We start from the raw sequence: 25,583 nt of genomic DNA, 5'->3' as shown, positions 1-25,583 counted from the left end.
CACACACGACATTTGAAGTAGGAATTTGAAATTTAACTAACAGTGCAAAATTTTATACCTAATTGTAACACACAGTGGTTAATCTCTTACATGTGTTTTTATTCCTAACACACAAAGGTTTAGTTGATATCTTACATGTGTTTTTATTCCTAACACATAAAGGATTAGTTGATATCTTACATGTGTTTTTATTCCTAACACACAAAGGTTTAGTTGATATCTTACATGTGTTTTTATTCCTAACACACAAAGGTTTAGTTGATATCTTACATGTGTTTTTATTCCTAACACACAAAGGATTAGTTGATATCTTACATGTGTTTTTATTCCTAACACACAAAGGTTTAGATGATATCTTACATGTGTTTTTATTCCTAACACACAAAGGTTTAGTTGATATCTTACATGTGTTTTTATTCCTAACACACAAAGGTTTAGATGATATCTTACATGTGTTTTTATTCCTAACACATAAAGGTTTAGTTGATATCTTACATGTGTTTTTATTCCTAACACACAAAGGTTTAGTTGATATCTTACATGTGTTTTTATTCCTAACACACAAAGGTTTAGTTGATATCTTACATGTGTTTTTATTCCTAACACACAAAGGTTTAGTTGATATCTTACATGTGTTTTTATTCCTAACACACAAAGGTTTAGTTGATATCTTACATGTGTTTTTATTCCTAACACACAAAGGTTTAGTTGATATCTTACATGTGTTTTTATTCCTAACACACAAAGGTTTAGTTGATATCTTACATGTGTTTTTATTCCAAACACACAAAGGATTAGTTAATATCTTACATGTGTTTTATTCCTAACACACAAAGGTTTAGTTGATATCTTACATGTGTTTTATTCCTAACACACAAAGGATTAGTTGATATCTTACATGTGTTTTTATTCTTAACACACAAAGGTTTAGATGATATCTTACATGTGTTTTTATTCCTAACACACAAAGGTTTAGATGATATCTTACATGTGTTTTATTCCTAACACACAAAGGATTAGTTAATATCTTACATGTGTTTTTATTCCTAACACACAGAGGTTTAGATGATATCTTACATGTGTTTTATTCCTAACACACAAAGGTTTAGATGATATCTTACATGTGTTTTATTCCTAACACACAAAGGATTAGTTGATATCTTACATGCGTTTTTATTCCTAACACACAAAGGTTTAGTTGATATCTTACATGTGTTTTTAACTTTTTATACATTCCTAACACATAAAGGTTTAGTTAATATCTTACATGTGTTTTTATTCCTAACACACAAAGGTTTAGTTGATATCTTACATGTGTTTTTATTCCTAACACACAAAGGATTAGTTGATATCTTACATGTGTTTTTAACTTTTTATACCTAACACACAGTGGTTAATATCTTACATGTGTTTTTATTCCTAACACACAAGGTTTAGTTGATATCTTACATGTGTTTTTAACTTTTTATACCTAACACACAGAGGTAAAGTAAATATCTTACATGTGTTTTTCCACTCCCAGTTTGTCCATAAGCAAAACATGTTGACATTCCACCTTCAAATATACTCTCCACTAATGGTTTGGCAGTAAATCTAAAATGAACATCTCATAGAAATTACAAATGCAAGAATTAAATTAAAAGTCAATTGTTCATGAACAATTGAAAGGTCTTTCCTTTTTCCTTTTATTGATATAGTCTTCTTAGTTCAAAAAAAATATTGTTGCTAAGGACTTTTATGTTCATAACAAGTGGTTGTTAAGGACAAAGGACAAAAATCATTCCTAAGGATAAAAATATTACTTCAAGGATTATAAATATGATATGCACTATTCATAGTTAAAGTCAAAGTTAAACAAATAAGTGATTGCTTAGGACTTATATGTCGTTGCTAGGGACAAAAATGTCATTTCCAGTATTAAAAATTGCATATTTATATTATTCAGCCTTTTAAGTTCAACAAGAATAAGTCCATAGTACACGAATACCCCACTGACACTATCATTTTCTATGTTCAGTGGAACGTGAAGTTGGGGTCAAAACTTTAATTTGGAATTAAAATTAGAAAGATCATATCATAGGGAACATGTGAACTAAGTTTCAAGTTGATGTCACTTTAACTTCATCAAAAACTACCTTGACCAAAAACTTTAACCTGAACTTCGCACTATCATTTTCTATGTTCAGTGGACCATGAAATTGGGGTCAAAACTATAATTTGGCATTACAATTAGAAAGATCATATCATGGGGAGCATGTGTACTAAGTTTCAAGTTGATTGGACTTCAACTTCTTCAAAAACTACCTTAACCAAAAACTTTAACCTGAAGCGAACGGACAGACGAACGGACAGACGAACGGAGGCATAGACCAGAAAACATAATGCCCCTCTACTATCGTAGGTGGGGCATAAAAATATAAGGTTGCTCAGGTGTTTCATGTCGTTGCTAGGGACCTTGAACTCTGACCTTGACCTAATTTTATAGATCTTATTATGCTGAAAATTTTTGCAATTCATAGTTTCTTTCTCTAACCTCTTTTGAGTTATAAGCAAAAAAATCATCATTTTGGACCCGAAAAACAGTTTTGGTGCCCTAGGTCCATGAAAGTTGGTCCAATAATTTTGGACCACACATAACATATGTTTATCTCGACAAGACACACATTTTTTCAATTACATTTTATCAGCCATCTTTAACGGTTATTGAGTAATTCTGATAACAAGCTTAGGTCAAAATCTAGGTCATGACCTTGACCTTTGGTCAATTTTCATGGTCATGTGAATTGATGATCAATGGTGAAGATCCTAGGTGGCTACAACTTACGGTTTCTGAGTTTTAGTGGCCAACCGACATTTGTTAATTTTCAAAGGGGCATAACCCTACCAATAAGTTGTTGAATCTTCTCAATCCAAATGTAATGAATAACCAGGGTCTGCTCCTGAACAAATTCCACCCTTCATTTTTTCCCCTACCTATTATGGTTATGGAGTTAAATTGATAACAAGGTTTTCGGTGTTAGGGGAGATAACCGCTATAAAGGAAATGTTACGGGGTCGTGCCATAACCACAAGATAGCTTTTAGTCAACCGATACTAGATACCTAATATCATTTTAACATGTCGCGTACTTTATTCGGGAAATGTTGTTAAAGTTTGGCTGAAAGAAGAATAATAATAATCAGAAGAAATACAGTAAGGTCTTTCCTTATAGAAAAAGGAAAGACCTTAATTAAAGAATGTCCATAGTATACTAATGCTCAACTTGCACCATCATTTTCTATGTTCAGTGAACCGTGAAATTTGGGTCAATACTCTTATTTGGCATTAAAATTAAAAAGATTATATCATAGGGAATATTTGTACTAAGTTTCAAGATGATTTGACTTGAACTTCATCAGAAACTACCTTGACCAAAAACTTTAACCTGAAGTGGGACAGACTGACGAACGAAAAAAGGAACACACAGACAGAAAATCATAATGTTCCTATTAAAAGTGGGGCATAAAAACCATGGGTATCAATATCTAATACGGCACACATCATTCTAATATATGGCAAAATTATCTCAAATAAATTTTACAAGTATCTATCTACACAAGACTAAACTCCTAGTCCTAGGCCTGTTTAGGTTCTTCTTTATTCAGTTCTATTGTTTTTGCCACTGGCCAATTGGACAAAATGAAGCTCTATTGATTATTTCAAGATTAAATTTCTTTTCTTTGAGTTTATGACAAGTTTTCTGACAATATCCTCCAATGTCCAACACCTTTTCTTTGAGTTTATGACACGTTTTCTTACAAATCTTTAAATTTCTATAAATAAAAAGCAAATGTTCATTTCTAGTTTCCTTACCTGTATACCATATCATTTGTAGCATTCTCATCAAAGGCATAATCAAATCTAAATGTTTGGTTTTCTAAGAACTTGGTTAAGTCTACTTTTGTTTTAGGTTCGTGTACTAGGACATTTTCTTTGTTGGGTAATGTTAATACATCTATATCCTTCTTCGAAAGCTCTGAAAAAAGAATCATTTTTCAATGACTTGATATTGCATAATATGTAAATGCATTTCAACATCACAAACAAAAATTAAATGATTCCTACAACATGATATTTCTGATCAAGCAAAAGCTGGTTGATGTACTGGCTGAATCTCCTAAAATATTCATGTCTGAAAACTGCATTGTCTGCTTTCTTAATTACAAAAAAACAGAAAACCTTTCTTTTAAAGATAAATAAACATGGTGAATAAAAAATAAAATTTCCTTTTAAGGTAATCTTGACTTTTCATTATTGTGCAACATGGAAGTGCTGATTTATGGATAGACAGCCAGAGCGATAATTATTAGAGCTCTTTTTATTTGACTTCTAGGCAAAGTCAGTTAAGATATTGTACACTTTAATACTCTTCCGTGTTAGTTTTACCTTTTTTATTCAATGGCCTTTTTCTGACACAGACACAAATCTGGTGGTTAACAGTAGGATCAGAAGAAGTTAATGGTCGGAAATCAAGTCCAGCTCGATATTCCCTGAAAAAAAAAGTAAATTGGGTATTAAGATTTGATTCAAGTCCATGGAGATATTTCCTGTAAATATATCAAATAGCATGCAGGCAAGACGAACATCTAATTGTCCAATGGACTGACAGTTTATGCTGAGATTCAACCACTGCACTTTAAGACAGCTGAAGTATCAAAATATCAAAATGGAGAAATGTCTTATTGCATGTGAAAATCTGTTTCTCTTATGATTTTTAAATGATAGGCAGACATCTTTCTTCATCAATGCTTCCAACAATATGAGCTCCTTCAATTTGATGTCCTCAGACATGGTCACCTTTTTAGCAAAACAATCTTTTTTTTAGTCATTATTGAATTTTGACCAATGAAGAATTGAAATCAAATGAACCACATGTTGATTTTAGAAAAATTATCAATCATTCAAGAACACCATGAATCAGCTAAGCTTGAGAAAACTTTCTAATGAACTGAAGCAAAGCATTTGTTAAGTTATTTGAGCCAAAAATAAGCTCACAAGTTACAGAAGCATTTTAACCTAGACCAGTGAGAGCTTTCAACATGTTAAACTTACTGCTAAGACTTTATTAAAACTTACTTAATCATAGCCAAAAACTCCCAATTAGGATCTGACATGTCATAATCTCGCTCATTTTTGAGACGAGCTGCTTCCTGGTTAGCTCTTCGTTCATCTCTTTTCTTCTGTATACCTTCAACAGCTTTTACACAGTTGGATTTCCTACGAGCTGAAAGTCATTTAACAATAAATAGATAAATGAGTAATAATCCCCAAGGCCAGTCACTACTAATTTTCATAACACTTAAATCCAGAAAGGTGTACTGTTTTATTTCATTGCATCATTACCTACAACTTAACAGTTAGACATCCATCCATATCCGTTGTATGTCCCTTTAGAGTACGTTTTATCTGTCAATGTCTGTTGTGTCCGGTGGACATTTTTTAGCATGTCCGGTAGGCATCCGTTCTGTACGCTACTCGTTCGTTTCCTTTCCATGTACTTCTACGGGACGTTCAACTGATAAAACAGATGTTGAACGAATAAGAAACAGACTTCTACCGGATGTATAACACATAAAACAAATGTTGAAAGAATGAGAAACTGACTTCTCCCGAAAGTATAACAGATAAAACTGATGATTAATGGATCTGAAACGGACAAATGCCAATTGAAAATTTCGCGTCAGAAATGCCAATTATTGGTTTGTTTAATTTCTTAAGGTTCATGAATTCTTATTATTCACAAGTGATCTTAGAGCAAGGACACGTCTTCACAATCAAGCAGCTCTTATTCAGGTCAGACACTGCCCTTTTAGTCCAGTCATTCTATGGTTATACCTCAAACTAATTGCAACAGAAATGTTTTTTGTGGAATTCGTGAGAAATATAACGTATAAGAAACATATCAAAAATCGAGAAAAATCGAAATAGGGGAAAGTCGTCAATTTTAGCCCTAAAAAAATCTGGATTTTACTTCAAATATTATGGAAAGATATGGCGCCCGTAGATTAAGAATGACGATATGGGAGACAACTCGTAATGGTCAACTGCAGACGACGCATCTAGGTTCCATCCTTTTCATTCTGGTAAGTTAATATAAAACTTATATATAAAAGTTTTATACGTATTTAACATTCTTAAGAGATAACGCTACCATGCAAGGTATTTTGGATGTTTTTAAAAGGCGTAGATACACGGGAAACGTCAAAATGTAGTACGCGGCAGAAATGAGCTCATTTCGGTTTGCCGAGGTTTCTAAACCAGAAATCACATACAAAACAGCTCTGTTTTTTATATTTGGACTACAGTATAAACAATACATACATTAAATAGTCCCGTAAAAAGGAAATTTTATTCTTATTGCCAGGAGTTGCTGACGAAAAAAAAAAACTATGGAACGCCGATAGTGCCAAAAAAGTTACAATCGAACTAAATTTAATTCATGGAAAAATGAAGTTGTACCGATAATTAAATACAAAATTGATGCAGACAAATCGTGTTATGGAGCTACCATTTATTTTTTCATGTTAGTATGGGGGCTAGGATGAAATAAAAAAAAAATATAGGGTGGACAGGAGATGAGACAACTTAAAAAAAAATCAAATCATAAAAAATGAATATTTATTAATCCACTAAAAAAGGGAAATTAATATTCAACAAAAAAACAATTATACAATTCAATTGAGAACAGATACGACATCGGAATAATGTATTGATTATAAGTCAACATATATCTTTTTTAATATTGTATTCAAAACAAATCTTATATGATAAAAATAAAATGAAAGCAAAATCAAAATCATTTAATCTCATCTTAACAGTTTGATCTTCTTTTTTTTTTAGGTAATGATGGATGCTTGTGTTTTTTGTCGGGTGTCTCTACTAAATGGTGAAGAAATAACACAACTGAGAGAAAAAGGATGTAACACGGTTAATAGGACCAGCCAAACCAGAAATGATACAATTGTCACAACTCCAGGACAAAAAGTTCATCAGAAATGTCGACGTGATTACATTAATGCTAACTCAATCAAGAAGGACATGCGAGATAAGGATGTATCAATAACCGAGCCAACTCGTGACTTACGATCTTCTACTCCTGATTTTGAGTTCCAGAAGAACTGTTTATTTTGTGGATGTTTTGCAAAATTTTCAGAGAGCAAAAGGGGAATCGACGTGTTTCCTGTCAGGACAACAGATTTTTCTAACACCCTTAGAAACATCTGCAAAGAAAGAAATGATGAATGGTCCGAAATCGTTTTGAGGAGGCTCAACATTGCACCATCAGATTTGCACGCGGCAGACGCAATATACCACCAAACATGTAGTGTTAATTTTAGAACTGGTAAGCAAATCCCCGTCTCGAAGCAAGCAAACAAAGAAGTCAAACGAACGACACCAGGACGACCAAAAGAAGATTCATCAGAGAAAGCTTTCCTGCAAATAGTTAGACAATTGGAAGAAACACAAGACGAACTTGCATCCGTAAGCGATCTTGTTCAGGCTATGGAAGACATTTGTGGAGATAAGGCGTATAGTGTGGTGCACATGAAAAAGAGACTGCAAACTTATTTTGGATCCGATATCATCATCACGGAAGTAAACGGAAAGCCGAATATAGTCACATTCAGGAGAACAGCATCATCTATACTGAACGAATTTTACAGAAGACCATCATCTAAGAGTCCAGAAGAGGAAAAACTATCGATGATAGAAACAGCAGCTAAGTTAATAAAGGCTGATATTATGAGTCTTAAAGATTCAAAAGCTGTGTATCCGTCTTCTGTTGATATAAACTCAGAGCAAAACATTACATTTGTCCCAGATTCGTTACAAACATTACTACGTACATTATTTAGTCAAAACGACTCTTCTGTTAAAGTTGCATCTGTTGGTCAAGCTATTATTCAGGCTTCCCGACCAAGAACACTTATTGCACCGCTACAAATTGCCCTCAGTGTACAAATGCACCATCACTTTGGATCAAGATTTTTATTGGACACTTTGAACACTCTTGGTTTCGCTTCTTCCTACACAGAGGTTCAACGATTTGAACTTAATGCTGCTGCTGCTGCTCATGACAGAACCAACACACAGTTTGGGAATGGCACTTTCGTTCAGTACATAGCTGATAACGTAGACCATAATCTGAGAACTTTAGACGGTCATGGAACATTTCATGGTATGGGCATGATTGCAGCTGTCACTCCAGGATTCAGACTTGACAAAGCTGTCCCTAGGCTGTCTCCCACACTAAAGGAAGTCTCTGACCTAGCAAAAATTAACATAGAATATTATAAAATGCAATCTAAACAATCATTACAGGCAGAGTTCGCAACCATGAATTATGAGCCAAATATGATCGATACAACGTGGAAGTTAGACCTTCTGTCAAAAGTATGCTGGCCTTTGACATGCAACCGACCCAGTTGGTCCGCAATAATGCACAAAGTGATGGACGGTGACTACCCAGGAAGATCATCTGTTGTTTTTTTGCCAATGATAGACATGAATCCTAGTGATCTCACATGTATAAATTCAACACTTAACTTCATAGGCAAGCACGCAAAGGCTCAACATTGTGTACCTATTTTGACATTTGATCAACCCCTCTATTGGAAGGCAATGAACATAATTAAAGATGAACCATTGAACAGTCCTTTAAAGTCAGTTATCTTGAGACTTGGAGGCTTTCATTTAGAAATGAGTTTTGTAGGCGGCATTGGTCACTTGATGGAAGGATCAGGAATCACTGAACTACTTGAAACAGTGTATGCACCAAATGCAGTAACTCATATGACTAGTGGAAAGGCGATTGCACGAGCAGTAAGGGCACATTTTTTGATAGATACAGCTCTCACGTCAATAATCTTGTCACACATATACGGCATACCACTTCCAGATGAAATCGAAAATGAGACTGGTACCAATGATTTTAATCCAGCAAATTACATAAATACCAACAGTACCGATATTAACGCTGATGATCTTTCGGATGAATTGCATGAAGCAGATGCGATGTTGGATGAACTACTGAAAGGAGACATATCTGTCGAAAAAGCTTGCGACGATGTTTTAATAGATCAAATTAAATCTAGGATAGATAACTTTCGGGAGTCACACAAAAGTTATCGTACTTCACAACTATGGTTCCAATATATGGATATGATAGATATTCTCCGTAGATTCATCAAAGCTGAAAGGACTGGTAACTGGGAACTACATTTACAAACAGTCAAGGACATGCTTCCGTATCTTGCAGCTTCGGGACACAATCTGTATGTCAAATCATCACGGGTATACTTACAACAAATGGAGAACTTGAAAACAACCCATCCCGAAGTATTAGCTTTTCTACAATCAGGCCATCATGTTATAAGGAGGAGTGATAAATTTTGGGCAGGTCTTTCTTCTGATTTGGTCATAGAACAGGTTTTAATGAGAAGCTTAAAGACGACAGGCGGTATGACTCGAGGAAGAGGTATGTCAGAGGGTCAGCGAGCCCAATGGATTTTATCTATGCCAGACTGCGCGGAAATGAACAATGCTTTGCAAGAGTTTACTGGAGTCAATTATGGAACAAGTGACCAACATAAAGAAGGTGGAGAGTCAAGGAGATCAAGAGACTGTCAAGATTTGAAAACATTTTTATCGTTTCTTATTAGCAGAAGTCCTTTTGTAGAGGAAACGAGTTTGCGAAACATAGAAACAGGGGTCTCGGCGGACAAATTTGTCAATGTTGATAATTCGAAGGAATTAGGCATTAAAATACTGAAGTCCATGGACGGAAAAAAAATAGATGAATTTTCATTTAAAAGGAAAGAACAGGCCACTATCTTAAGTGCAAAATCGGCTATCAAAGTTGATGATGATGTCATTATTGTTGATTCACAGCTTCTCTTCCAGCGCTTTCTTGCTGCATCAAATGGCATATATGAAGATCAGTCCGAAATATTCACCTATGAACTCTGTAGTCATCCCAGCTCAATGTTTGATCCAAATGGTCTCATGCGAACAGCGCAAAAGTCTAGTCTTGCAGATACTATTTGGGGAAAGGGCGACTGTTGCGCATTTGAAATGAGCGAAAACGACGAAACTCAGTATGTTATTGATGGCGGCTCTCTTCTCCATCGTATACACTGGCAAAGCGGACTTTCTTTCGGTGAAATTTGTCAAAGGTACATTGACAGCGTAGAACGGAAATACAGTAAAGCTATAGTTGTATTTGATGGATATGCTTCGGGTCCAGATACTAAAGATGCCACTCATCAGCGGCGCACCAAAGGAATCATAGGCACAAAAGTTTCATTCACAGAAAGAACTCCTTTCAAATCTAAAAAAGAAATATTTTTAGCAAACATTGAGAATAAGCAGAACTTTATTAATCTCTTGAGTGCAAAGATGGTAGAAAAGGGAATCAAAACTAAACACGCAGATGCCGATGCTGATGTTTTGATTGCCCTTACTGCCATCGAATCAGCGAAAACAAAAGCAACTGTTTTGCTTGGAGAGGACACTGATCTTTTGGTACTACTCCTTCATCATGCGGACGTTACATCAAATTCGCTGATATTCAAATCCGGCAATGTGTCAAAAGTTAACACACATATTAAAATATGGGATATTTTGAAGACCAAATTGCTGCTTGGTGAGGAACTATGTACATTTTTACCTTTAATTCATGCTATCAGTGGTTGTGACACAACTTCAAGAATGTTCGGTGTCAGTAAGGCAGCGACCCTAAAGAAATTTGGAGAACATGACTTTCTTAAGAGTCAGGCACAGTTACTTTACAATGCTAACGCAAATGATGATGTTATTTCTGCTGGTGAAAACATTATTTCCTCTTTATATAATGGTGCTCCATATGAAGGACTGAATGTTCTTCGCTACAGGAAGTTTGCTGCAAGAGTATTGACAAACAAAACATGCGTTCAAATTCATACTTTGCCGCCAACATCAAATGCGGCTTCATTTCATAGCCAGAGAGCTTATCTTCAAATGAAAATGTGGATGAACAAGGACAATCTAAATCCGTGTGAATGGGGTTGGAAAGTCGCTAATGGAAACCTTGTTCCGGTTAAGTGTACAATGGACGCAGCTCCCTCTAAATTGCTGAACATTATTCGATGCAATTGTAAGACAAACTGTGACACTAAAAGATGTACTTGTAGAAAAAACGGACTTGAATGTTCAGTAGCTTGTGGCGAATGTAAAGGAACTGGTTGTACAAATTCGAGCAAAACAGTTGACATGGACGATTAAGTGACAATCAATTTCTAAAGATTTATGTAGAATACGCAAAAACCATAATAAGCATAATTAAGGGGTTTCGGCAAACAATTGCATGGTTTTGTTATCATATAAAGTAAATATTTTGGTTTAAAAAAAAGTATAATACCGGTCAATCGTTTTTTATTGTTGTTATATGATCTATTGATTTTACGAATTGGTCATTATTTGATCCATCTAAACACTTCACATATATATAAAATTAATTTGAAGACTCATGATATAATTTGATTTTTATTAAGAAAACATAAATTCCCAGTTTTTATCAAAAATACTAACATTTTCACCCAAAATTATCACTTCCTATACTTCAAAAATCATCATAGTTTATATTTCTTTATTATTGTTATAAGATCTATTGACTTGATTAAAAATTATGTACGTTGCTATTTTCGTTTTTTAGTCGCATCAAATTTCCAGTTTTCGGCGATTTTTCATCAAAATCCAAGGTTTTCACCCAAAATTTTCAATTTCCTGATCTTTGCAGTTCATCAACGTTTACATAAATCATAACTATAATAAGATCTAATGACTTTCTTAAAAATTGTGTCCGTTGCTATTTTTGTTTTTAGTCACGGCAAATTTCCAGTTTTCGGCGATTTTTCATCAAAATTCAAGGTTTTCACCCAAAATTTTCAATTTCCTGATCTTTGCAGTTCATGAACGTTTAAATAAATCATTACTGTATTAAGATCTATTGACTTCATTAAAAATTATGCAAGTTGCTATTTTTGTTTTTGAGTCACGGCAAATCACCAGTTTTCAGCGATTTTTCACAAAAAATCAAGGTTTTCACCCAAAATTAACAATTTCCCTTCATCCAAACATTCTCGATTTTTTTTATGTTCAACAGTACACCTAAACCAGCTTGGAAAACTAGAAGAACATTCTGTTGCAATTAGTTTGAGGTTTGGTCATATTTTGGCTAGAATGACTGGACTATTTGGCATCATTTTGAAGAACAAACCAAAACCAGTTAGGCCTAAAAAAAAAAATATGTGTTTCCGGTAACATCATTTTGAAAAATAGGGTCGGTAGGTCGGAATTCTTTTTTTTTTTTTTTTTTTTTTTTTTTTGACATCGTAAATGAAATCCGGAAAATTATCATGGTTTTTCCAAGTCCGGATCCGTAATTAGTTTCAAAAACCGGAAGTGTGCCATTTGCAATGTTTTTGAAGCACCTGCTGTGCAAATTTCTTGGATTTTAACCTATTTGGAATACCTTTTGGCATTAATAAAATGTTTTACTGGCTTTCTATGCAAGTAGAAGCAAGAGAGAAAAAATATTATGTCATCTATCAGAAGCCTGTGTCAAAAACGGGGTCGGTTGATACAATTTTTTTTTTTTTTTTTTTGAAGATCCAATAAAAAAGTTAGGGTCGGGGCTAAAAAAACAGGGTCGGTCGGGTTACCGGAAACATCGATCTTTTTTTTCTCGGCCTTACACAGAAACATTTTGAATATTTATGCGATTTACATGTATTATGATTGTCACCTTTAATTTTTCAATATTATCTGGTATGCTTCTGATAGGTCTCGACATCCGTTCTGTCCGGTATGTTTCGCTTCTCGTACATTGCATATCCATTGTGTGTCCGTTATGCATTCGTTACATGTCCGTTTTATTCGGTCAGTACATCAACAGACTCCCAACGGATAACAATTTTGTCAACGGACAACTTTTATTTTCATCTGTTAAGCGTCTGTTTGTGCTATCCAGTAAGGTGTGACCGAGGCTCAAGTGACATGCCTTGTCAAAAGATTTCATGTTATTCAGTGAAAACAAACTTAGCATATTAGTATCTACAGCCAGTTTTAGACTATTGAAGCAACATTGCTCTAGATACACTCATCTGAAAGTGATCAACATCCAAAAGTAGATTGTCTTTACCAATAATTATGTTTAAATTTCAGGGTTTTTGAAAGCATACTTTACATGACTAATACCATATGTTGTTGACAGGTGTTAATAGGGGAAAAGAAAGACTATCTACCCTCTGGTATTCCCCACATTATCTACAGCAATAATGGCTGTGAATGACCTAATACATGTCCTCAAGATAATACCACTTATAATTATAACAGAACTGATTACCTGCAGCCCCTTTTGGATCTGTATCTGGTTGTTGTTTATTTACTGGGTGACCATTAGATACTGGTTGTTGTTGTGCTTGATAACTCAGTCTTGACTTGGCAGATGATGGAGCAGCAGCTATTTAATACAATAACGTTATGAAATAAGGACATTTGTGGTGGCTGTAGGTGAGACTAGATTTAGATAAACAGCCATGACATATATACATGTCATATATACAGAGTGAATTTTGTCACATTCATTGTGGTCTTTAACAGAATCTCAATCATTATTTGTTCATGTCCTATTGTGTAGGTATTTCATGGCATACAGCCCTTAAAGGAGAAGAACTGTATACAAACACGACTGTATCCAAGCAAGTAAATAACATTTTACATCACTGTTTTATTAAACTGTTATCTATATCTAATCATTTGCTAACTGATACCCTGATTATTGGATCTCAACCATGTCAACCCTCAAGATTTAGTTAAGTTCCTTCCTTCATTCATTAAGGATGTTTGCTCCTCCATTTTTTGATTTTTTGCCAGATTTTCGGAATCCTCTGGTTTTATCTATGTATTGTCATTAAAAAATTTTGCCCACTAACCCCTACTTTTCTTTTTATAATTTTATTACATAAAGTTTAAGAAGCCATTTTTCAAAATTTTATAAAATTCTTGTTATTTTTTCATAGTTTTTGAAACAAATAAGGTGCCAATGTTAAATATATGAAAAATCTAGAGAGAATTATTTCCCGCCAAATTTTCAATGGCTTATATCTCGAAAATGAGCACACGGACCCTCCATTTTTTTTCTACTTTTTGAGTTTCTTTATTAATATACTATCAATTCATAATTGTCTTTTAAAAAGCTTGTTATTTTTTAACAGAGTAGCGAAAATCCTTAAGATATTTATGGATCTTTCAGCACAATTTAGTTGAAATTATCCATTGGTAATGTTGAATTTAGACGACAGAGAAGAATATATTTTTTTTACAAAAGTTTGTGATGTCAGACGTGTTATTAATAACGTTAACTAACATAGTAAGCACAAAATCAATACTTACTTAGTTTGAAAGCACTGCAAAAACAGTGCAATGTGAACAGGTTTTTAGTTAGTGAATGTTTTTTTTTTTATATCAACATAAGATTATGGTCAGTTTTGTTTGCTTCTTTATGTTAACATGATTAACATTCCACTAAAAATACCAAACATTATGGAAGAGAAAGTTATCAGTTACAATATTTTTACATTTTCCCCAGTACATTATGGACAAATTATAGATTAAAACTGTCCATCCATATTTTATTGTTCTTCCATTTCTCAACATCCTTGTGGATAATCAGCATGGCTTCAGATCAAAACGCAGCTGTGAAACACAGCTACTTACTTTAAGTCATGAACTACTTAGTAACCTCCATAATGGCATACAAATTGATCTTATTATTTTAGACTTTTCCAAGACATTTGACAAGGTACCTCACAAAAAGTTATTAAGGAAGGTGGATAACTATGGCATAAGGGGAAATACCTGGAATTGGGTATCAGCATTCCTTAATAACAGAACATAACAGGTTGCCCTTGACGGAGGTATATAGTCAAATGCCTGTGGTAAGTGGGGTGCCCCAAGGCTCAGTTTTGGGTCCACTACTTTTTCTCATCTTCATTAATGACCTACCTGCAGCAGTAACATCAAAAACACGCTTGTTTGCAGATGATTGTATCTTATACAGAAACATTAACAAATCACCAAGATTGTAACATACTACAAAATGATCTAAACTGCCTAGCCAAATGGGAACAAACTTTGGGTATGCAATTCCATCCAGAAAAATGCAACTCTCTCACTGTGACAAGATCACAGTCACCATTCAAACATGAATATGTATTAAAAGGCCACATTTTAGAATTCGTCAGCACTGCAAAATATCTCGGTATCACCCTTTCTCACAACATGTCTTGGGATACACATATCAACAACATTACTGCAAAAGCAAATAAGATCTTAGGCTTTCTTAAAAGAAACTTAACTAGAGGCTCTCAAGAGCCTGTATCGCTAACCCGATTCTACTTGGGTTTTTGAAATCATATGAAAAAATATAAAATTTGGCTAAAAGTGACAACACAACCTCATTGATAAGGAAAGGAACATGTTTAATTTCATTCAGAAGTCCCCCACTGGCGGCCATTTTGGATGGCGGATCGGCTACAAAGTAACAACACTTGGTCAGCACCTCATAAGGAACATTCATGCCATGTTTGGTTTTATTCCATTCAGTGGTTCTCTAAAAGAAGTCATTTGTATGCATTTCCCATAGGGTCCTATGTTAAACTAAGTCCCCTGCTGGCGGCCATCTTGGATGATGGATCTGCTACAAAGTAACAACACTTGGTCAGCACCTCATAAGGAACATTCATGCAATGTTTAGTTTTATTCCATTCAGTGGTTCTCTAAAAGAAGTCATTTGTATGCATTTCCAATGGGTCCTATGTTAAACTAAGTCCCTGCTGGCGGCCATCTTGTATAATGGATCGGCTACAAAGTAACAACACTTGGTCAGCACCACATTAGGAACATTCATGCCATGTTTGGTTTCATTCCATTCAGTGGTTCTCTAAAAGAAGTCATTTGTATGCATTTCCCATAGGGTCCTATGTTAAACTAAGTCCCATGCTGGCGGCCATCTTGGATGATGGATGGGCTACAAAGAAACAACACATGGTCAGCACGGCATAAGGAACATTCATGCAATGTTTGGTTTCATTCCATTCAGTTGTTCTCTAAAAGAAGTCATTTGTATGCATTTCCCATAGGGTCCTATGTTAAACTAAGTCCCCTGCTGGCGTCCATCTTGGATAATGGATCGGCTACAAAGTAACAACACTTGGTCAGCACCACATTAGGAACATTCATGCCATGTTTGATTTCATTCCATTCAGTGGTTCTCTAAAAGAAGTCATTTGTATGCATTTCCCATAGGGTCCTATGTTAAACTAAGTCCCCCGCTGGCGGCCATCTTGGATGATGGATTGGCTACAAAGTAACAACACTTGGTCAGCACTCCATAAGGAACATTCATGCTATGTTTGGTTTCATTCCATTTAGTGGTTCTCTAGAAGAAGTCATTTGTATGCATTTCCCATAGGGTCCTATGTTAAACTAAGTCCCCCGCTGGCGGCCATCTTGGATGATGGATCAGCTACAAAGTAACAACACTTGGTCAGCACTCCATAAGGAACATTCATGCTATGTTTGGTTTCATTCCATTTAGTGGTTCTCTAGAAGAAGTCATTTGTATGCATTTCCCATAGGGTCCTATGTTAAACTAAGTCCCCCGCTGGCGGCCATCTTGGAAAATGGATCGGCTACAAAGTAACAACACTTGGTCAGCACCCCATAAGGAACATTCATGCTATGTTTGGTTTTATTCCATTCAGTGGTTCTCTAAAAGAAGTCATTTGTATGCATTTCCCATAGGGTCCTATGTTAAACTAAGTTCCCGGCTGGCGGCCATCTTGGATGATGGATCGGCAACAAAGTAACAACACTTGGTCAGCACCTCATAAGGAACATTCATGCCATGTTTGGTTTCATTCCATTCAGTGGTTCTCTAGAGGAAGTCATTTGTATGCATTTCCCATAGGGTCCTATGTTAAACTAAGTCCCCTGCTGGCGGCCATCTTGGATGATGGATCGGCTACAAAGTAACAACACTTGGTCAGCACCCCATAAGGAACATTCATGCTATGTTTGGTTTTATTCCATTCAGTGGTTCTCTAAAAGAAGTCATTTGTATGCATTTCCCATAGGGTCCTATGTTAAACTAAGTCCCCGGCTAGCAGCCATTTTGGATGATGGATCGGCAACAAAGTAACAACACTTGGTCAGTACCTCATAAGGAACATTCATGCCATGTTTGGTTTCATTCCATTCAGTGGTTCTCTAAAAGAAGTCATTTGTATGCATTTCCCATAGGGTCCTATGTTAAACTAAGTCCCCCGCTGGCGGCCATCTTGGATGATGGATCGGCTACAAAGTAACAACACTTGGTCAGCACCTCATAAGGAACATTCATGCCATGTTTGGTTCCACTCCATTCAGTGGTTCTCTAGAAGAAGTTCAAAATGTAAATTGTTAACGACGACGACGACGACGGACGCCAAGTGGTGAGAAAAGCTCACTTGGCCCTTCGGGTCAGGTGAGCTAAAAATAAACCAGGAAAAACAAAAAGTTTGGCATACAAATCCATGTTACGTTTGAATTTAGAATACTGCTCTTCAGTTAGGTCACCTCACACCCAAAAACAAAAAAACAACATTGAACCAGGTGCTCCGCAGGGCACAGCTTTATACGACCGCAGAGGTCGAACCCTGAACAGTTGGGGCAAGTATGGACAAAACATTCAAGCGTGATACAGCTCTGAATTTGGATTGTGATAAAATTTTTGACATTACATGGTTTTTTTTTACACAAAAAAATTGTCAAGATTTTACAAATCTATTAAAGATTTCTTCTTCAAACTTTTTAAATCTACAATTAAATAGTTGACACAGCATAGGTTTCTAACACAGAATGAATGTGGTCTAATGAACTTAAAAGTTTTTTTTGCCTTTGAGCAATTCACTATGCTGTTGAATATTAATCCTCTCAAAAAAATGTTTGAAGAAATTTTCTTTTTATCTATGAAATCTGAAATGAGAAAAATTTAACCCCCCCTTTTTTTTCACATCCCCGTTTCCCTTTTTCCAAAACTGATATCAATTCAAATTTCTAATGGAGTTTGCAACAATAACTACTCTTTTAAATACATCATAAAATATTAAAATGTAAAATAAAGTGCTTGTTATCACTGAATGGTAAAGATTGGTTGGTAGTAAAAGTGAATATACATTGTTTATTGTATAAAACAATAAAAAAAACTTCATCAGCAACATTTTATATTGGGAAATTTCCAATGAAGTTATTTACATAAAGTTATTGGCAAATAAAAATAGAAAATGACATCATAGTCATGTCTGGCAAATGTCCAACATACATTATCTAAAAACATTTTAGATAAGATAAGGAAAAAAAGCTTCATCAGCAACATTTTATATTGGCAAATTTCCAATGAAGTTATTTACATAAAGTTATTGGCAAATAAAAAAAGAAAATGACATCATAGTCATGTCTGGCAAATTTCCAACATATATTATCAACTACTATTCTATACAAAAAAAGATAACTCCAATTGAAAATTAATTGCTACTGCACAATATTGTGCAATTAGATATTTCTTGCTATTGTGCAATACTGTGCAATACTGTGCAATTGAAAATTTCTTGCTATTGCACAATACTTGATATGGAATCCTGATTTGGACCAACTTGAAAACTAGGCCAATAATCAAAAATCAAAGTACATATTTAGATAAAGCATATCAAATAAGCCCAAGAATTTAATTTTTGTTAAAATCAAACTTAATTTAATTTTGGACCCTTTGGACCTTAATGTAGACCAATTTGAAAACTGGACCAAAAATTAAGAATCTACATACACAGTTAGATTTGGCATATCAAAGAACCCATTTATTCAATTTTTGATGAAATCAAACAAAGTTTAATTTTGGACCCCCATTTGGACCAACTTGAAAACTAGGCCAATAATTAAAAATCTAAGTACATTTTTAAATTCAGCATATCAAAGAACCCCAAGGATTCAATTTTTGTTAAAATCAAACTTAATTTAATTTTGGACCCTTTGGACCTTAATGTACACCAATTTGAAAACGGGACCAAAAATTAAGAATCTACATACATAGTTAGATTCGGAATATCAAAAAACCCCAATTATTCAATTTTTGATGAAATCACACAAAGTTCAATTTTGGACCCTTTGGGCCCCTTATTCCTAAACTGTTAGGACCAAAACTCCCAAAATCAAACCCAACCTTCCTTTTATGGTCATAAACCTTGTGTTTAAATTTCATAGATTTCTATTTACTTACATGTATACTAAAGTTATGGTGCAAAAACCAAAAATAATGCTTATTTGGGCCCCTTTTTGGCCCCTAATTCATAAACTGTTGTGACCTCAACTCCAAAAATCAATCCCAACCTTCCTTTCGTGGTCATAAACCTTGTGTTAAAATTTCATTGATTTCTATTTACTTATACTAAAGTTATTGTGCGAAAACCAAGAATAATGCTTATTTGGGCCCTTTTTTGGCCCTTAATTCTTAAACTGTTGGAACCAAAACTCCCAAAATCAATCCCAACCTTCCTTTTGTGGTCATAAACCTTGTGTCAAAATTTCATAGATTTCTATTCACTTAAACTAAAGTTATAGTGCGAAAACCAAGAAAATGCTTATTTGGGCCCTTTTTGGCCCCTAATTCCTAAAACGTTGGGACCAAAACTCCCAAAATCAATCCCAACCTTCCTTTTGTGGTCATAAACCGTGTGTTAAAATTTCATTGATTTCAATTCACTTTTACTAAAGTTAGAGTGCGAAAACTAAAAGTATTCGGACGACGACGACGCAGACGACGTGATAGCAATATACCACCAAAAAATTAAAATTTTTGCGGTCGTATAAGAAGTACAAAGAAGGGCAGCACGCTACGTCACCAACAGGTACCACAACACCAGTAGTGTCACTTTCATGATTGACCATCTTCAATGGAAGTCACTTGAAACTCGCAGAAACATCAATCGAGTAACTATGCTGTACAAAATCTCACACCATCTCATTGCAGTAGACCCAAACCTTTACCTTTTACCACAGCCAGTCAAAAACACCAGATTCACTAATTCATTACAATACCAAACATTTAGCACAAGAACAGATTACTTCAAGTACAGCTTTTTTCCATTCACAGTTGTACTGTGGAACTCACTTCCATTGAACGTCATCAGTGTTAACTCCCTGGATCAGTTTAAAATACTGATCCAGAGTCAGTATATTTAGATATCCAACCTGTTTGTAAATATGTAAATGTTTTAATTTTTGTTTTGTTTTTGCACAAAATTATTTTTGAATTATTGTACTCATTAGTTATTATATTTTATTAAGTGTCTGTTTGCGATGCGCTGACGTATAGTCATCAATGTGCTGATGGATCATTGTATGATGTAGATGAGAGAATGACACCAGGTGAATAACAAATCAATACCATACCTTTTTTAACCACATTAAGTTGTCTATTTGTTGGCCCATCACCATCTGGTTTCGACCCCTGAAATGAGTTCCTCATATTACTCATAACTCACAACAATAATATGTCTAACTTTACATACAAGATGTTGGTCCTTTTATAAGTTTAAGTCTGACACAAAACAGTTCATTCTGTCAAATAGTGATAATCCCAGTACTGTTAAGTGTTACTAATAATCAATATACACTTCTCCCATGACATTTAGGTTAATTAAATATACATTCATCTTCAAAGATTTACTAATTACACTAATAGTAACAACCATGACAATACAATAATATTTCCTTTTGTTTTCATTTGGATTACTTTTGATATGAATGAAAAATAATAAAATGTGTAATGCCTTGTTTAAATTTTAACATACTAAAGCTCCTTGAAGAAATATGTAAGATTCTTCATGGATATGATACCCTGGACACAGATTAAATTGTTCATATAATCTACCTTAGATGATTTGCTTTCCCTCCCTGTAGGTGCAGGGGCTGAGACTAAATCTGGATTCAGTAGAAATATAGCCTCTATCTCAATCTATAAATAACAAGAAAATCACATAATCATGATAATGCAATGCAATCATAAAATACAATGTAGAACAAACAGTCAAAGGTCCAAAAATTGTAAATTCAGTTTAAGTTGATTTTTTTCTGTGCTTTGCATAACAAAATAATAGCTTAATCTATATTTATTTTAAATTATTCAGCTTAATATTTGTTAAAAATCAGTTTTATGTAAAGTAAATGATTTGGCTAAATATTTAAGCTGTTCAAACATGACAATATTTACAACCAAAAAATATTTATCTAATTTTCTTGATAAATTCTCAATGAAAATAATTGTGACTTTCTGTCCTTATACACATTTTTTAAAATTATCTGTAGAATGGTTAAATTTTTGGATTTCTGGGGAAAATGTTGGGTTGCTACCTCCCAAAATCTCCTTTCATCATTGTCATTAGAAGATATATTTTCTAAACCCCTGTTATTATTTTCACAAAGCTTAAGGTGTATTTGCCTGAGCTGCCTATTTTTCAAATATGATTTATAATAGCAATTTGTAGAATCTCTCTAACCATGCTAACAAAGTGAGGAATGCAGTTCAATACATGTAAATCTAATAATGAAAAAATGTCAGAACCTGCTACAATGACATTAAATAAAATAAAGAAACAAATATTTTTTATAGTAATTGGTACATGAGTATACCTCTTTTATATTCCTTATATTTTTTTTATTTTATTGTTTACACCATCATGACCATATAGTCCATCAGCTAGTTTTCAAAAGCGCTCTAGTTAAGGAGTTTGTGTTACACCCCAGGGTACCGCGATTTTTTTTGATAGAATTCAACTTCAGTATCTTATTAATAAAATACAAGGTGTTAGACCAAAAATAAAGTGTCCAAAAGAGGTTTAAAAACGTCCCTTACAATGGTCCCCTTATTTAGCTATCGAGACTAAGTAATTTGTAATTAAAATTTTTAATATTAAGCGATTGAAAAAAAATAAAGTATAGGTTAAAACAACTAAAACAGATATAAAACTATCATATTTAATGTAAAATTAAAGATTTTTTGTTTTAAAAAAGTGTGTATTTACATTACAAACAATCCAATTTTTTGGGTTAAAATTAGGCATATTTTCTCATTTCATGAAGAAATTCGTAATACAATTATCCGTTTTTGTGAATAAAACTTTAAAATTGACCAGTATACAATGTTTAAACTATTTACAGTATGTATATATGGTCTAAAATATGAATTATTCAATAAAACGTAATGTACGTGCAAATACTCGTAAAATACCGGAAATCATCAAATTACCGTCTTCGATTCAGTCGACAATATATTCATACCTGAGTGCACATATACGCACTTTAAGCTTATCAATTTGCAACTGAAAACAAACATTTAATTGTCGATTATATTGTTTTTGTGAGTCAAATTATTTTAAAAAGTAAATGTGTAACAAAATATTTATGAAAAAATTACAAATTAAAGTTAATTTTTAGCATTTTGAAAAGGTGCACTCTATCGAACTCAATAAAGGTGTGCTTTTTTACATTTTGTGTTTTAGCTATGTGGTGATTGAGTTAAGATTGTTAAGTCATTCGATCGATAAACATTGCTTTGAACGTAGGTCAAATAGTCAGTTGGGGAATTTGTTAAGACTTTTTACTTTCGTTGGCACACAATTATGTCGATTTGACATACCATCTGGTTGTTATTTATTTTCTTTTCGTAATATATACATTGTTTCTCATTTGATAGTGCTTTTTATCATTTTTCTTTCCTTCTTGATTGAATATATTGCTTCACTATTGTTTTATAAATTTTGTACATATTGTCACACTACATGTGCTTTTATAACAGTCATTTGGAAACGGTTTGGCGATGCAGGGCTGGGCGCTCTCCTGTTGGAGTCTGGAGTTATTGGGTCAGGTTCTTTGACTGGTGTATGTGAAGGTAAACATTATAATCGAGCGCTGCGATTGCTCAAAATTGTTTTTGAAGCTTTTGAACGATTACGTTGGGAAGCATTTGGTTCTTGGCTGAATTCAAATGATGAGAATGAATTTCTCGATCCTAATTTTCAGCATCTGTTCTGTCAATCTTAGCTCAAATCAGACAAAATTTAACAGAAAACAACTTAAAAACCTTGCTAATTTCACCTTATGTTGGTAAACTATTTGAGGCCTTTAGTGTTTATTGCAATCTAAGTGAGGAACTAATGAAAAAGTTCTGGAATTCTTACATAGAAATGGTCGAACTTTTATTGGTATTTATAAGAGCAACAAGGGAAAAAAATTAGAAACTTCATTTGGCATGTGTTGAAAAAATGTTACCATGGTTTTTCGCATATTACGTCAAAACTATTCCCGATACACGTCAGTCTATTTGCTTCATATGCAAAATCTGCCAAATACATATCCTGATGCCCATGTATATCTTTCATCTGGTGGTTTTTGTGTTCAGAGAAGCTCTCATGGATTTTCTAGATCTCCAGTTGACCAAACAATCGAGCAAACGTTGAACAGAGATACCAAAACAAGAGATGGCGTTGTTGGTTTCAGTTTGAATAAAGGTTCTGTTAAACGTTGGTTGCTAAATGCACATGAAAGAGCTTCAATATCATCAAAATGTCGAGATTTGGCATGAATAGTTAATCCTGAAACATCCACACAAACAGAACTTGACAAAACTCGAATGAAATGAGATGAAACTGACGTTTTGAAATTGGTTCAAACACTGAAAAGGTGGACAAACCCATTTGAGACATCTGAGCAGCTATCAGGCTTGTCATCGGGCACTGTTTCTTCCTCTGAATTAATGTGCGACGCCTATAAAAAGGGAAAGTTTTGCATCAGACAATTTCATCAGTGAACGGCTTGTTCAAAAGTCTATCGGCATTTTCAAACCAATTAAAAGACAATCATTGCTTACATTTTCAACAAAGGAAATAAAAGGTAAGCAGTTAATAACTGATATATGAACAACAACACATTGAAAGTAGATATAGAGTAATAGCACAGACAAGACAGTTGGATATGCGAGAGGTCCTCAAGTTTGAATAAGGTCCTCTTCCATAGTCTCTTGCAAACGTTGATGGTACACTAGTAAAGACAAATAAATCTGTCCTTGCTGGTCTTTTAGAAAAGGGCGTTGAACAAATGCAAGCTATTCCTGATGAAAGCAAGCATGTGGATATTTGATGGCATGGCAGTCATTCAATCCATCACAAGGATACCAAGTACTTTTTCTGTTTGGCAAATGTTGTTTTTAAAACCATCCTTTCAGTTTCAAATAGAGCTCCCCGCATTGATTTTGTCACTGATCAGTATCCCACAATATCCATAAAAAAAATTAGAACGGGATCGCAGGTCCTTGGGAGGGCAAATCATAACAATAATTTCGAGACCATCACAATCGTGTCCTGGGCAATGGAAGAAATTGTTGTCAGTTGGTAGAAAAAAAGTTGCTCTTGTTTAATCCTTGTGTCGGAATGGAGTAAACAATCCTATAGATTTTATACACTTGAAGGAATTGATTTATTTGTATCACTGTTGAAAATGAAATAATGACAAGTGTAAAATGCACTGAGCTTCTAAGCAAACAGGAAGAAGCCGACACAAAAATGTTTCTTCGTGCAAAACACGCAGCTGACAAAGGTTACGATCCCATTGTAATAAAATCAATCAGATGTGGAAGTTTTGGCCTGCTATTTTCAGAATCGCATCAGTTCAAATATTATTCTTCTGATAGGTACGTCTTCCAAATGCAGATTATTAAATGTGCAATCAATGTGCGCAAAATTGGGGGAGAGTGTTTGTAGAGCACTGACAGGATTTCACGCCTTTAGTGGTTGTGATTCAGTTAGTGCTTTGTCTGGTAAAGGAAAAAGCAAAGCATTTGGCGTTTTGAATCGTTCAGTGGAGTTTTCAGAAGGTCTATCCCGTTTTGGTGAAAATTTTAAAGAGGTAGGCGAAGAACTGTCAAAACACTCGAGAGGTTTTTGTGTGCTATATATGGATACGATTATAATAACATCAATGAATTTCAGATTTGTTTTGCTATGCAAAAAACATTCATTGTCATCTACTGACCCAACAAAAGATGCAATGTTAAAGCACATCAAACGATTCAACATTCAGGCAAAGATTTGTAAATCTACTCTATAACACAACACTGTTCCATCGCCAAACAACCCTGATTGGATTGTTAAGAACGATTTGATCAGCATCAATTGGATAGACCAACCGCCAGCGTTAGATGCTTTATTGATACTGATAAGCTGTTCATGTATAGCTGCGTTGGTTGTGCCACCAAAAGATGTTCATGTATTCCACACGGTTTATCCTGTACAGATGGCTGCAAATATACAAGTTATTGTAGCAACAAGAATAATCAAATCGTTGATATGGCTGACGATGACGACGAAGATGATAAAGATGATGGTGATGATGATTCGGTAGATGGCGTTGACGAA

At 34.4% G+C, this 25,583-nt stretch overlaps 1 protein-coding gene across 1 annotated transcript in view; it reads right to left on the bottom strand.

The window, feature by feature from the left end:
- Nucleotides 1–25,583, bottom strand: part of LOC139503787 (kinesin-like protein KIF2A) — a 56,451-nt gene that overhangs the window by 26,295 nt on the left and 4,573 nt on the right. The window contains exons 3-9 of the mRNA XM_071293692.1: nt 21,047–21,130; nt 20,566–20,623; nt 13,424–13,540; nt 5,116–5,263; nt 4,426–4,529; nt 3,853–4,015; nt 1,503–1,593 (exon numbers count right to left, since the gene is read on the bottom strand). Of these exons, the coding sequence (XP_071149793.1) occupies nt 1,503–1,593; nt 3,853–4,015; nt 4,426–4,529; nt 5,116–5,263; nt 13,424–13,540; nt 20,566–20,623; nt 21,047–21,130 (765 nt within the window). The remainder of the gene's footprint in view (nt 1–1,502; nt 1,594–3,852; nt 4,016–4,425; nt 4,530–5,115; nt 5,264–13,423; nt 13,541–20,565; nt 20,624–21,046; nt 21,131–25,583) is intronic.

Source organism: Mytilus edulis, chromosome 1, assembly GCF_963676685.1.
Source record: "Mytilus edulis chromosome 1, xbMytEdul2.2, whole genome shotgun sequence".
NCBI lineage: Eukaryota > Metazoa > Mollusca > Bivalvia > Mytilida > Mytilidae > Mytilus > Mytilus edulis.
This window is presented reverse-complemented; position numbering and strand designations above follow the sequence as displayed.